At 33.4% G+C, this 15,162-nt stretch overlaps 1 protein-coding gene across 1 annotated transcript; it reads right to left on the reverse strand.

Annotated features, from left to right (window-relative positions):
* Window positions 1-593: 593 nt before the first annotated feature.
* LOC117122988 (DNA repair and recombination protein RAD54B-like) lies at window positions 594-14,228 on the reverse strand. Its single transcript, XM_033268776.1, has 23 exons — window positions 14,084-14,228; window positions 12,601-13,284; window positions 11,733-11,776; window positions 11,507-11,561; window positions 10,937-11,024; window positions 10,401-10,559; window positions 9,573-9,814; window positions 9,224-9,271; window positions 8,932-9,013; window positions 8,434-8,514; window positions 7,991-8,140; window positions 7,343-7,399; window positions 6,853-6,907; window positions 6,383-6,489; window positions 5,534-5,606; window positions 4,908-5,125; window positions 4,163-4,327; window positions 3,732-3,858; window positions 3,459-3,565; window positions 3,260-3,325; window positions 2,901-3,014; window positions 2,356-2,592; window positions 594-1,253 (listed from the first exon to the last, which is right to left on the reverse strand). Exons 2-23 carry the CDS (start codon window positions 13,281-13,283, stop codon window positions 1,176-1,178), a joined length of 3,036 nt encoding a protein of 1,011 aa, XP_033124667.1. The 5' UTR covers window position 13,284; window positions 14,084-14,228; the 3' UTR covers window positions 594-1,175.
* Between the last annotated feature and the right edge of the window lie 934 nt (window positions 14,229-15,162).

Here is a 15,162-nt window from a genome sequence, read left to right on the forward strand (position 1 = left end):
AGTTCCACCTACTGTAGTTTCTTGTAGTTGCGAGAGAGGTTTTACATGAGTGCGACTAGTTGAGGTCAGCTGAGTTAAGTTGCAAGGGCAACAACAGCTTACTGTAGCTTTACGTTTACTGTACTTTTGTTGATAATCCATTCAAGGATTTTTGTAGTGCTCTCAATGTTTTAATTGGATTTTTAAAGGTTTATCCAGACTTTATGACTAAAGCTCTGTGCACACTATCAAATTTTCTTGGACCTCAAAACTGTTGTAATGCCCATATTTAGTCATGTTGTGATGTCATCATGACCATATTTAGGCATGTCACATGTTTTTCTCAAATAAAATTTGATAGACTGGATGGGGATTAAGACTCTATACACTATCAAATTTTATTTGACAAATAAATGTGATATGCCCTTTTTTGGGTGTAATATGACATCATTATGCCCATATATGGGCACATCACACAAACTTGTCACGTAAATTTGATAGTATGGATAGAGGCTAATGATATCTATTTAAAAAGAATGATTAATAATATGTTACTTCCACCACCTTCCACCAACCAATGACAATACTTCCACTTCAATGAAAATGACACACAATTTTCCACATTTAAAGTGCTTTTAATAATTTATTACATGAATTGTAAAATTGTTTGATACAGTAACATACAATTTAAATACTTCAGATTTACCAGAAGGATTGTATCTTCCATAAGAATATGGTGCCTAAGTTTAATTTTACCACACCTAAGAGATTTATTGGTTTGAAGATGGTCATGCATTGTACACTAAATTTGAGAAAGAATAATGAATATGTTTTGTAGTTATGTCTGTGACATCTGTAACATACAATTGTTTGTAAGCTAATACAAAGTGAGTACTTGTACTGTACCAAATAATGCAGTATAGCATTTCTTCCATTATTCATGTACTGAATGAATCCGTCCATAGAATCACATAAGAAAATCATTGTAGATTATATTGTTTTATGGATGAATACAAAAATGTAGATATTTATGCTCTATGTTTATATAAATAAATCATTTATTTGAATTCAACTATAACTACTGCTTATGCTCTATGTTTGTTAGTATCAATTTAGTGGAATTTGTTGGTTCAACTAAAGTTTAACATGAATCTACATTTTGGCAAAAAATGTTGCAAGACCTGGCAACCTTTCTATTATGTGTTGGAGGCACTGGGTTGGTTGACTTCATTGCGGAATATAAAGGTGATGGTTTCACTCTGAAGATGCGGGTCCTAGAAATAAACAAAATAAAAAAATGTTTACATTAAAATCTAAATGAGCTTGAAACAACGTACCTATTCACTAAAGCCACACACCTTGGATATTGTTGCTAAGGTCCTACAAAACAACAGTGTAAACAAACCTACACACATGTGTTTGTGGGACAAGTATGTACAGTTCTGATTGCTCAGCTGTTAAGTCTGGAATGTCAGTCAAACTTAAACAGCTGATTGCTCAGCTGTTAAGTTTGACTGACACTCCAGAAAGCTCCTTTGTGAAAATTGTGAACAAAATAACAGTAAAAACTAGGTAGGGGAACAACCCATAACTTGCAGTGTCATTGTGCTGAATTGCGTACTGGAATGTGACTACCTAGCTCGACGTAAAGGAACGTTTATAGTAGATTCATGCACACATCATTCCACAATGACGGGCTGAAATGAAGCATAGCATCGGGCAGGCCTGGAAAAAAATATTTTTGTGCCTCCGACCATGAAAATTACTCGATCAATTGCCTCCAGCACAAAATGTTATCTTTACACTATTATAGCTAAACAGTAGTATATTTAGTGGTTTGGAGCAAGCATAAATACCAAATTTAATTACCGGTATGCATTAAATTGTGACGTGTAACCTAAAATTTCTCCGGGGTAATGGTCAATGCCTCCGACCGCCGGTCGTGTACTTTTTCCAGCCCTGGCATCAGGGTAACCCCCTACTCTTCCGATAGATGCAATGAGTTCTTTAAAGCCCACACAAGCCAGATGTGTACAGTGGACCTCCATTTTAAGTCATTATCTGAGAAGAGGAGTAATGCTTGCACCAGTGCCGATGTTAAGGCTGTAGTTCATGGCACCCCTTACCGCTCGGCCACTCGACTCAATCATTTGTTAAACTGTTTTCAAAAACCAGCCGCAATGAAGGGTGATAAAGATGACAAAAAACAAATGAGGGATTGGTGAATTATAGCACAGTATGTTGGTTAAAAGAGAATACCAATGAGCAGATGGACAGTTCTATTGTTTTTCAGGGATGTTAAATTTGCATATTATCACATATTTATCCAAGTAAGTAATCACAAATTCGAAAAAAATAAACATGTATCCTACTTACTTGATTTGTTTGGCTGTTGGGTCCAGGTATATGCTGCCACTTAAGCAGTTCGTCCATCGATACGCTTCGCTGATTCAAACTTTTGGATACACGACCAAGCTGACACTGTCTCACTTTTGACTTGGATACAGTCTGCGTCTGCTTATGTAAACTATGTGCATTTGATTTCAAGGCACAGTCACAGTTCAAGAGGTCATGGGTCACACAAGGAGAATCATCATGTAGCGTGAACAAATCCTAAAAATGAAGAGACGAAATACAGTAGAAACAAATTTATATTTTATTGTAATTTAAGCTCCACTTATTACAACCATAACTAATTAAAATGTATAATCCAATTATTTTTAAACAAGTAAACCAATATTTAAAAATAAAAAAATAAATAATAATTGTTTAAAAATAAATGGATTATACAGTTACAAAACAAGATAAAACTATTCAATCATTAAATTAAAATGACTTAAAATCTTAACAGTGAACTGACAATAAAGATGAAGTATAAAATTTAGTATAATGAAAGTAATAAACAATTTCAGCAAATTGACCTTAAGTTCTTCTGTTGAGAACGCAGACTTAGTGTCAATATTAGCATCTACAACAGCTCCACTAAGGCCCTGCTTGCTTATCTGACGCTGGTAAATCTTTTCTTCTATTGTGCCCTGTGAATGAATAAAAATATTACCTACAGATTCTGTGCACATTTGACTGTTATTTACAACTTTCAAATACAGAAAAACAACAAGTGATGTGTAAAATTAAATTTTAAAAAATTGTACAGTAAGGAATGTTAAAAGATGTATCATAGCTGCGATCATATTTTTGGTAGGCTCAAATTTTTAGATAAATGTATGAGTCTTTAATTGTATTTTTACTGTATAAAATAACAAATCATAGAAAACCTTACTGTTGTTAAAAGCCTGTAGATATGTACATCCTTTGTTTGTCCATCTCGCCATACTCTAGCCATAGCCTTTAAAAAACAGAAAATTAAAATGCAAATTATACAATAAATATTCAAATTTTTGTTAACAATTATTCAAATATTATTAAGAACAATATGCAATTGTGAGGCAGAATTAAAACTTCAATGAACCAGATATTACCTGAAGATCATTGGCTGGGTTCCAGTCGACATCATACAGAACCAGACGAGATGCACCAATCAGGTTCAAGCCAACACCGCCAGCTTTGGAACTCAACAGAAATACAACTGAAAAATTAATTAAAAAGCTGTTAATTAGGAAATTCTATTATTTATCGGAATTAAACTAAAAAAACAAACAAGTATAAAAAGCAGTTTTCATTGATTGTTTTATAATCTAACTAACATGGTTTCTTCAGGTGACAACATAAGTCTCTAAAATCTCACAACTTACAATCTGTTGAATACTTGGAGTTGAAACTTTCAACGATTTGTTGTCGTTTTGCTGTTGGTGTGCTGCCATCTAGACGACAGAAGCTGTAATCAGCAGAGTCACAAAGACGCTGCAGAAGATCCAATGTCTGTATGGATAGCACAAAAAAAATTTAAAAAAATGTTAACATTATGATTGACAAAGGTAATACATCTAGTGGATTATGGTGGATTTGTACCGAATGGCTAACAAAACGAAAAAAGAAAATAAAGGCACGTACTGGACGCGCATCGAAAAATTCTACGAATTTAGGATCGGACTGGATTTGAATGCAGATTTAGAAGAAGAGCATTTTTACTGCAGTCCCAAAGTCGAATGATGTTGAGGATTCAATCTTACGCAAAATGTAGAAAACTGTTTATGGTGAACTATGGTGATGCCTAAACACTGACCTGGGTATATGCAGACACAACAACAACTTTTGATGCTGGCTCTTCTTGATGGACTGAATGCAGCAGTTCTGAGAGCACTTTCAACTTTCCACTGTATTCAACACTGAAGTAGTCACTTGTGAAGTGGTCTGGATAGAGATTATGAAGGCCTTGGTACAGCACTGACTAAAATAAAAGAACCACATATAATCAATTTCAAATGGAACTTGGTAGATCTCACTATAGCATCAATTTAGTTTTAGATTTTATAAACACATGATGCTTATATACTTATTTTCCACTATATTCAACACTGAATATAAACAAATATATATTTTCCAAGTTTATGGTAGGTAGGATTTATTTCATGATAACTTGTTTCTAGTTTTGCTTGGTACAATGCACTTTAATATATATTTGAAGTTCAACACTAATAAATACCTTTGGTATGTGCCATTATTTTCTGCAAAACGATATTGGCTCATACATTTGTACTATTACAGTATTAGATGAAAACTACTGAAGCCAAGCATACCACCATATAAGGAGTATCTCTGTATACACGGCCACATAGAGAGTGCCACTCACCAAAGTCCGACTCATGTAATATCACTGTGTTTCTGGTTCTTAAAGTGTATCTGATTTAGTTAATTTTCATTATTTTTTTTTTCTTTCTTCTGAAGGGGTGCCATAAGCGTTGGCTCCTAAATGGAAAATTTAACTGGCATAAATTTTCTATAATAAGATTGTTATTATTTTTTATTACCGAATTTGTCTCCTGGTTGTTAGAAATTTCAACCTCTAGGCAGGCAGGCAATATCAAGCTAGGCCCGCTGCATAGCTTCTTTATGGCTGCAATGCACATCAAGTGTAGAGTGCCACTGGACCCTGTCACTAGGCATTCCTTAAGCACTCGGGATTTGAGTAATGCTTGATACAACTGGAGTTGAAGAGTTGATGGACGACAAAACACAACATTCTCAACTAAAAAAAAATAAAGATATGATGAAAATACATTATGTTTATATTTATATATTATCCCCTTTTTCAATTATTGTTAATAATATATATTTATTTATTTAGGCATATAACACATACACACATGATGCTTTACACAAACTGTATCTCATTATAAGGTTTAGGGAGTGGAGTTGTATTAGTTGTGAGACCAAATTCTGCAACACTAACAGGAATTGAACCCAGGACACTGGTATTGGAAGGCAAGCATCTTAACCACCAAGCCATTCAACTCCAGAATATTATATACTACTTCTTAAAGAAAACATTAAGCTTTCAAACTGTCTTACAATGAAACAAATTTTGCAGACTGACTAAAAAGTTAGAAGTAATGAACCCAGGTAGAGTCAAATGTAAAACAATTTGTAGAATTACCTTTTGGGGGTAGATATTTGTTATTAATGTCCTGAGTCCTTCTCAACACAAATTGTTTGGTTATTCTTGAGAGCTGTCAATCAATCAATCAATCAGTCTATCAATCAATGCTATAATACTATACATATATTCTACATTATCATACTATCTCATCCTTAACAAATGCTTTTAGAAATTCCTCAAATTAAGATTGTAATACATAATATCAAATACAAAGCAGAAGTGAAAAAATGCTGGACTGACAAAACAGCATGTGTATGTAATAGATAGTATCAGTGGCAGGTCCAGGAATTGGAGGTAGGGGGCACAGGGGATGACTTTTACAAATGGGGGCCTATACTACCTCAGCTCCATCGTATTTGAGGCTGAAGAAAGAAAAGTTAATGATTATGACACCTCTAAATGGCCGGAAATGACACTCTCTTAGACTTAAAATTAAATATAATTTTCTTTGTATCTCATTTTTTTTTAATTTGGACAAATTTATGGGGGATTCCCCCTCCCCACTTGAATTCACCTATGATAACAGTATAGTATGTGTAATAGAAAGTATGCAGATGGTACCTAGGATAGGGTGTAAGAGCTTTTAACAAAAAAATTAAAAGATGAAGTATAATAATAATGATGATGATGAGAATAATGATAATGGAAATGATAAAAACAGTGGTAATCATAATAATAATAAATAAAACAACAATATATTAACTTTAAAATAATATTGTTAAATAGTCTTAGTTTTTCCTATTTTTGCTGTTGTTTCTGTGCTTTGGTACACATTGTCTTAGATACACAATAATTATTTACAAACTGATAATGATAATACAATGATTATATACAATTCCATTTTACCTCGACCCCTCTTGTTAGACCTAGCTGCTTCTCTTCTGATGTTGCATCAGGCTGCCGTGACCTCACAATTGGTGCTTCATAGACATGATGGAAAGAGGAGCTTGAGCCTAAGAAATATACAAGAGTTCACAAAAGAGAGTTTTGTGGGTCATGTGATTGAAAAAGTGATGATCTACAGCTGAGAACATTATATTATTTATTTGACTAGGATTTAATTGGACTCAGTTGCAAGATTTAAACACAGGATACTTAGGACTGAAACAAATAATATAACAAAACAACACTTACACTCTCTGTAAATTTTAAACTTTATGTAACAAAGTACAAACTTAGAGAGTGAATTGAAAAAAATAATGCAAATTACTTATTTTCCAGGAAATTTACCATGGTGATAATGGTATAGCACAGGTACAGAAACATAATATTAATATTATTATTATTATTATTATTATTATTATTAATTTACATACCTAAAACCCCTGGGTTACAGAATTCTAAAAGTGAGTAGAATTCCTGTAAATCATTCTGAAATATTAAAAAATATGAAAAATTATTAAAGCACAATCTTGCAAAAAATACTTTATTGAAAATAAATAATAAATTCATTATTAAAAATAGTACAGTTAGAGAAGTTTGCACAATGCTAGTTCAGGTTCCTATCTTTAGGTCTGTGTTCGAGTCTGGCTGTTAACATTTTATCCTCATTATTTTATATGTTTTAAAGTTTAAACCAATTAGAGACCACCTCCAATTAAAAACCACTTTTCTGTGGTCCCAAATTAACAAATGCCTTTTACCTGTATTACTGTAATGACCAAAGCTGCTAAAGAACATGGTAACCCTGGTCCCAAATGTAGTCTCTAATTGGAGGGAGACCTGCATTATGTATTCTAAAATGCCAAACATATAATTTAGACATTTTATTGCGAATACATTTTGTAGTAGAAAATAAATTTGCACCTGGACTGGAGTCCCCGTTAATAAGATTCTTCTCTTCACTGGCAAACTTGAAAGCAACTAGAAAAATGCCAAAAAAAAATTACTCACTTAAAATTGTGACTGGACTAAGGGTTTAATGGTTAGTTTAACAGACAGAAATCTAATCCTGACATACCATATTTATTTCAATCAATGCCCGGCTTTGAATAAACTCCCCTTCTAGAGCTTCAATTGGAATAATCACCAGCCTTGAATGAACACCCCCTAAATTACTGTAAACAAATCTAATGGAAGCAACATCATTCTCAACACATTGTAATGTTCTACTCAAGTTGAATTACAAATTTTCTAACCGGATTATGATTTTTTAACCGGAGTCTTTATGATCACACAATAACATATTTTAACAGTAATTATGTGTTGTAACTAAGGGGCATTTATACAAGTATACGTATCCATTTTTACCAAAAAAATAAACGCCTCCCTCGAATAAACACCCCTCAAAAACTCTTCTCAACAGTTATTGCCCCAGGGAGTTTATTTGAGTAAATTAATATGGTACTTCCATGAACGTCCTTCTCTCTATGTGAATTCTTGCTTTTTACATTCCTCCTGGATTTAATGTCATTGATCGATGTCAGCTGATGTAACAATGGTAGTGTGGCTTACCGAAGTTGTCTTGATGCCTGTGTTTTTGAGTCTGTGACCTTCATCACAGATTAGAATATCAAACTTGCAGCGGCGAACATCGTTGATTGAGCGCACAAACATCTCATAGCTGATCACCATGACTGGGTAGATGGGGGAATGGAGAAATTCCTGATGGAATAAATATTGTCAGTATTTATATCGTTTTTTCGTCATTATTAGTGGCATCATCAACCCTGCCATCATAACTATCACCAACTTTATCAACATCACGTTTATATTGTCATAGTCATCATCATTGCTTGTCATAGATATCATCCCATGAGCATGATCGTAACTACCATCAACACAGTTAGAATCACCATAAAAAACATTACTTTAAATACCATCATCACCAATAATTATCATCATTGTTACATTATCTTCAACATTATTGAAGACTTAGCATTTGCAAAACATTTTACCTCAACTTTTGACTCGCCTGTAACTCCAAACACTTTAATTCGTTCAACCCCTAGCCATTTTCTGAATTCACGACACCAATTCTAGAAAATACAAAAAAATTCCAAAATAATGAACTGCCTTCTAAAACAGAAATGTTATTAAAGCTACACTCAATAAAGGTGAATATAATTCTAATAAAAAAAAAAGAATAAAAATAATAGCAGGAGTTAAAAATAATTACAATTACTAGTCCAATTTAAAGGACAAGTAAGGGTCAACTCATGGTGACCTCAGACAGCATTTACGACACAGCCTAACATGTTTTGCTGTAGCCTCAGGTCTGTGTGGGTTAAGCGCAGATGCGATAGATCTGCATCAGGGACAGTTGTGTTGTAGAACACTGAATAATATATGTTTAATATTCTCGCTACGGCCTAAAGACAAACTTGGGACAAATGGCGTCGAGCTGCGCTGTACTAGGCTGTATGAGTTGGCCTTATAAGATAATTAAAGCCTACCTTCACAAGACTTCCTGGTGTTATTATTAAAACCCTGCGCACTACTGGATTAACACCAAATGGGTTCTGTTTTAATAAAGTCCTTGAAAACAAAAACAAAGAAACTAAATGAAACAATCACTAAGGTGTAAAAAAAAATTGTTTTATAACACTTAACAGAAAATAATTCAAATGAAATACCTGTATACTATGCAAAAATTTAATATTTTTAATAGAAATAGTCAGTGACAATACAGTACAATGAGCTTGCTACTTGCTAAGAAAAAAGATGACAATGTAAAGGGGATCTTACCATATTAATGTAATGCATTGTAATGTTTTACCTAAGCCCATATCATCCCTGAAAAAAAAACAGCATTTAAATTAATTGATTTCCACAGATAGTTGACAAGTATTATACAATGACAAGAAATTAATCAGGAAAAATTTCTCCATAATAAATATTACCTTGGATAGGATTGGATTCCTTTGGTGTGACACACAAAGGAAAACACTCAAAAGTACTAAGTAAGACTTATTTCCAGTGGGGTCCTTCTGGTGGTGAATTGGACAGTACGCCGGGAGACAATCCCTTACTTTTTTCTGAAGCGTGTACTGTGTTTTTTAAAATTATGTATAAAGTTCAACAAAGAAATACTAACGCTAGGATAGCTCCGCATCCCTGCCCGTTCCTGATTCCCATAACACATTCATATAAGAACACAACTCCTTGTCTCTGATGTGGTCGCAGCTTCTTGCTAAGATGCGGATCAACAACAACATCCACCGTGCCTCTGGAGCCTATTGGGCTATTCCATTGTTGGGTGGGGGTTGGATGTGGAAGGACAAGTGCGTCTGGCTTAGACGGGTCAAACAAAGGTTTCAGCGGTGCTGTTTGGGAAGCCTATAAGTGGTAGATTGAACAAAGGAATGACAAATACTGAAATACAATATTGGTGTCCGTTTTCTTCCTAGACAGTTGGCCAAGATGCTTGACTATCTCGACATAACAGTCTGACCAAGGGCTTGTAATGCATTTCATTTAATTGGGGCCAAATTTCATGTCATGATGTTAGTACTGTAATAATATTGTTATTACTCTACGGTAATGACAATAATTAAAATAAACATATAACAAATTTCCGGTACACCATGTGTAAATAAATAATATGGTTTTTATTAAGGCAAAAACCACTGGTTGGTTGTCTATTAACCATATTATTATATTTACACATGGTGTACCGGAAATTTGTTATATGTTTATTAATACTCGCCATGCAAACCTTCAAGAAATATTTTAATAATTATAATAATAATAAATAAGACAATCATTATATAATTATTATATATGAGCACTTGAAAAAAAATTGTTTTACAAGTTGATGATGTAGCACTCTAATAGGGGTTTGATAGTGATTCTGTGCAATACATATTACTATAGTATAGGACATGGACAAGAGAACTAATGTTAAGGCTTTGTTTATTTTTACCTTTACGACAGATGAGTTTCCAATGGTAGGTTTGGTAAAGCCTTTAGTTAGGGCAGGAATTCTAGGCTTAACTTGGACATCCACAATAGGAGCAGATGCAGCTGCTGTGTTAAAACACCTTCCAGATGTCCAGTCCTCCTTGCTCAATCTATTCATCACCTTGAATAAACAAATTCAGTAACATTACTGTTTTTACCATACATTTAATATTTATTTATTTGGGCACAAAACACATGCAGAAAGGATTGTCAACAGTGAATATATCACTGTCCTACTTGTAGGTTACAATATCTTTCACAAGATAAATATACACACGATGCTTTATACAGTACTTGAAACTAAATCTTAATACGAGGTTTAGGGAGTAATTGTTGTTTTTGGTTGAGGGAGAAAATCCTGCAACGATTTGTCCCACAAACGCACATTTTGACGTATGTTTGTAGAGCCCTAGCAACACATCCAAGGGCGGGGCTTAGCGAAAAGGTTCAAACTTTGTATTTGTATAATATTGTATTAGGTGTCAGTACTGTATGTACCTCGATTTCTTTACCACCAATGAAAAGTGAATGACCTTCTTCCATTGTGCTCAGTTCATTAGTCTTGTACCCACTGCTCTTGCCAATTCTGGGAAAATTTAAACAGTAAAATTGCCAAAATAAATCAACAAGCAACAAAAAATAAATCAGAGCAAAAACAAAATAAAAACAGTAGGCATGCGTAAATATTTTGATGTGTGTTTGCATCAGGAAAATATCATAGGAATCATATCATAAATCATCATTTTATCCCTTGTGTTATTTTATTCTGGAAGAGACTACCACAATCAGTGGTAGATTTTAAAACTATATTAACCTTTAAACAAAACGTTAATTGAATACTTTAAAAAATTAAACTCTTTACCATCTTTTATGCATTTTACTTTTTTTTTTGCTATTAGGTTTAGTTAAGGGTCATGAAGGCTATGTGGCTACCTGGCCTCTACAGACAGCCTATTGTATACTGTACCAACTTTTCATAAATAAAATAAGATGAGAGCGTAATTAAAAAATGTAAATAATATCAAAAATAGAATAATGTAATTAAAGATAAGTAAAATTTAAACTTACTCTTTGCCGTCAAGATCAATTAGCCTTACAGACTTCCCTCGGGCCACTAACACAGCTATAAATGCATAATAAAAACATGCTGAATACCGATAAATTACTACACAATCTCAAGATTGTTATTTCTCAATAAAACAAAACAAAAAGTATAAAGATATAAATTTTAAAAATTAACTAATAATAAATCGATAACAGATTAATTAATTAGAAATGCATAAAAAACACTTACCATCACCTTCCCATTTCTTGTGTTTTTTCTTTGACATTTTACACCTATACAAAAATGTATAAAATAATTTATTCAATGATATTGCTTGGATTTGTAGCTTGATGGTTAAATACAGAGTGAGAATGAATAAAAAAAAAATGAAATCATAATCGAACATTTACAATGAACCAATTTCAAATTAATGGATCAGTGATCAGTGACGCAACGCCTATGGGGTCTCGTGGACAAATCCCTGGGCCCCCCCAGTACAAAGTGGCCCTGTTGGGGTCCATTCTACATTACAATCCAGTAGAAGACACCAAAAACTAGCAAATGAAAGCAAGGCAACTCCTGGTTTAAATTTCATAATGTATGTTGATGTGACTCCCATGACAACACTTCTTTTATAGGCCTAAATCAATTCCCGACCCAAAATTAAAGGGGCTTTTAATAGAGAATTCAAATCCAATTATAGTACATGTAATAACAATATTACAGGCTGCAGTTAGTATTGCTACCAATTTTGTGACACTCATCATATCTCAGATAAGATAGTATACAGACTCCAAGTATCAAAATGCAAGCCATTGTTACCCTTAAAAAGGTAATTAATATACTGTAATTCTTGATAGGGTTTACAATAAGAAATTGATATCTACTAATCTTAAGAAAATCATGTTAAGGAAATTTCAAATAATTAATACGACAAAATTAATATCGAAATATTGAATCCTGACAAGATGGTGTGCATTTCGATACTTGGAGTATGATTTATACTATCTTCTCATCATATATCGATTACTAAAATTCATGGGGCCCCCAGCACTTTCTCAACCCGGACCCTGTCACTAATCGTTTCGCCACTGTCAATGGATTGCTGACAACTAACCAAAGTACAGAATAGTAATTGCTCCCTGGTTCATCTTCCTCGGTATTTGTCTGCTGTAATGTCTTCTGTTGATTCGTTGGTGGTACAAACTTCACTTTCATTTCTGTATGTTTTTCAAGTCGTTTATTGTCGGTATTATCATCTTTAAATTGTTCACAAACTATATTTTCTGCAAGGTTAGCACCAGGATTTTTGTTGGCAGTGGTTACTTTCATTTCATTCAATAATGGCACATTCCTTTCAGTTCTGACAGATTCAACATGTTTATCTACATGTGGGCTGATGCATGCAATGTTTTCAACTTTCTTTTCTGCGTCACGGATGAGACTAGCAGTTTTGGCTTGAGAATCGGCACCCAACTGATTTTCAATACTTTTCAGGCAACTTTTTAGTTCACTGTCTTCTACTCTATCATTGGGTGAGAAACAACTGGTAACAGTGTGTTCAGAAAGTAGTAGGTTAGGTTCGATCCTATTACGTTCGTCATGCACAATCATGGCAACTTTGTTACAAGATGGAGGAGCGAACTTCCTGGAAAATTGTCCTTGCATATTATTATTAGCTGGTGTCATCGGCATGTCTGCAGCAGGCGAGTGTACTGATACAGCCTCACGATTAGCAAAGGGTGGAGTAAAGCGAGGGCGCTTCACTCCAAGACGTGATGGAGCTCCTGACCTCCTCATCCTGAAATAATAAATTTAATTTATAAATATCAAAAATTCATTCAACATCAGTAAAAATATTCTTTAGGCCCCATAAAAAAAATAATTAGTTTATCACCCTATCAAAGAATAAAAACTGATGAGGGAGGGAGGTTTTTTTTGCTAATCCCGCCCCAATTTTACCGATGATCACAAGTAAATCAATGGTTAGGGACACATATATAAAAAGTCATAAGAATGGAATCAAATTTATATTTAAAAAAATATGTTTTTGTTGTACCAGTAAGCATATTTGCAAGAAACTCTGAGCTTTTCAAGTGAAAAAAGATGGAAAAAGGACCATTTGAAATAAAAATATATGTTGATTGAAAGAAAAAAAAAAAAAAAATCTGATTTTTCCCAAAAGTGATGAGGGAGTGGGTGATAAACTAATAAATTTTTTTATGGGACCTTATATACAAATTTTACTAGTTGAAAGTCAAATATTGTTATCTGATTTGTTTAAACAATAGTTTGAAAAATCCAGCTAAACACATAGGCCTAACATCCAAAAAGATACCAAAAAATTCCAGAAGAAAACATAATAAAACTATCCATTATTAAAACCGCCTTTTTGACGCTGCAGTACACATGTCAGGCTTATGCTAGCAAAATGTGACAAGACCGCAGGATCTAGGCTTGCCTACACCACTATAACAACTCCCTGCCTACACCTACAGACCAGGCTATAGGCCTACCCGTCGTAACTGACAGCGACAGTGAGTGGTGTAGGCCTAGCCTAAGCCCCAGCTAGAGTAAGGAGTTAAGAATGTATTTCTCACCTGCTCAGCACTAATCAATTTCGTTTCAATGTTTAAATATTTATATGTTAAGAAGATATTTAAAAATAGGTAAATTATTGATGAACGAACGAAGATTCCCGACATCAATGACAGACTTATATTTTGTTATTTATATTTTTGTAATTTCCCGCAAAAAGCCGAATAGGCGCCCTCTATCATGAGTTAGAGGCTTTTTTCGTTTAATGAAACAAAATAAACTGGTTCATTATTTCATAGACTTCCATTGTAGAAATACAATTCAAAGAATTATATCATTGCTATATTGGAAGTGTCTGCAATATATAGCAGAATTCAATAAATGGAATTCCTTATATTAAAAAAAAAATGCATGTCAGTAGTTTTATGTTAATTTCATGCAGGAATCAAAATTGTGGACCAACACTTTACTTTACACACGAATGACATTTTTGTAATATCCCCTTGTTTTGTAGTCACTTGAATTTTTTATATTTTGATTGGTAATTTTTTTTGTATATTAATGTAGGTTTTATAACTTATTTTTATAATTTTGTCTCATATTAATTATGAATTTTGCAATTGTCAATTTGTATATAGTATTCTATAGAGGAGCCATATATTTTACTAAATTATTTTTTTACTGTATTATTTCATAAACTATTATTGTAATCAATCCATGAATTTGAGATGTTTTTGATTGTTAATATTTTGATAAGTTTAAGGTTTTATAACATTTTTTATTATTATTTGTGCTTTTATTTAATCAATAAAATCTAATTATTTATGTATACAGTAATTAATGTAATACCAGTATTTTTCTAAATTTTTATTTTTGTATTGTATTTTTGTATCCTTATGTAAAGCGTCTTTGAACATACCGTACTCGCGTGAATAAGCGCCCCGTTTAACGTCCCTCTCGAATAAGCCCCTCATAAGATTTTCTTTAGCAGGTGAATAATCCAATCAATCATGGGACTGCGGGTTGGCATGATTTGAGCTGCAAAGTGCAATCACATTCTTCTTAGGTCTATATAAAAATGAGGGTATTTCTCTTGGACAGATGGGAGCTCCGATGATGACCCCAATGACAGACAGTACTT

The sequence above is a fragment of the Anneissia japonica genome, unplaced genomic scaffold (genome assembly GCF_011630105.1).
Source record: "Anneissia japonica isolate Jap-2015-1 unplaced genomic scaffold, ASM1163010v1 scaffold288292_len1863012_cov191, whole genome shotgun sequence".
NCBI lineage: Eukaryota > Metazoa > Echinodermata > Crinoidea > Comatulida > Comatulidae > Anneissia > Anneissia japonica.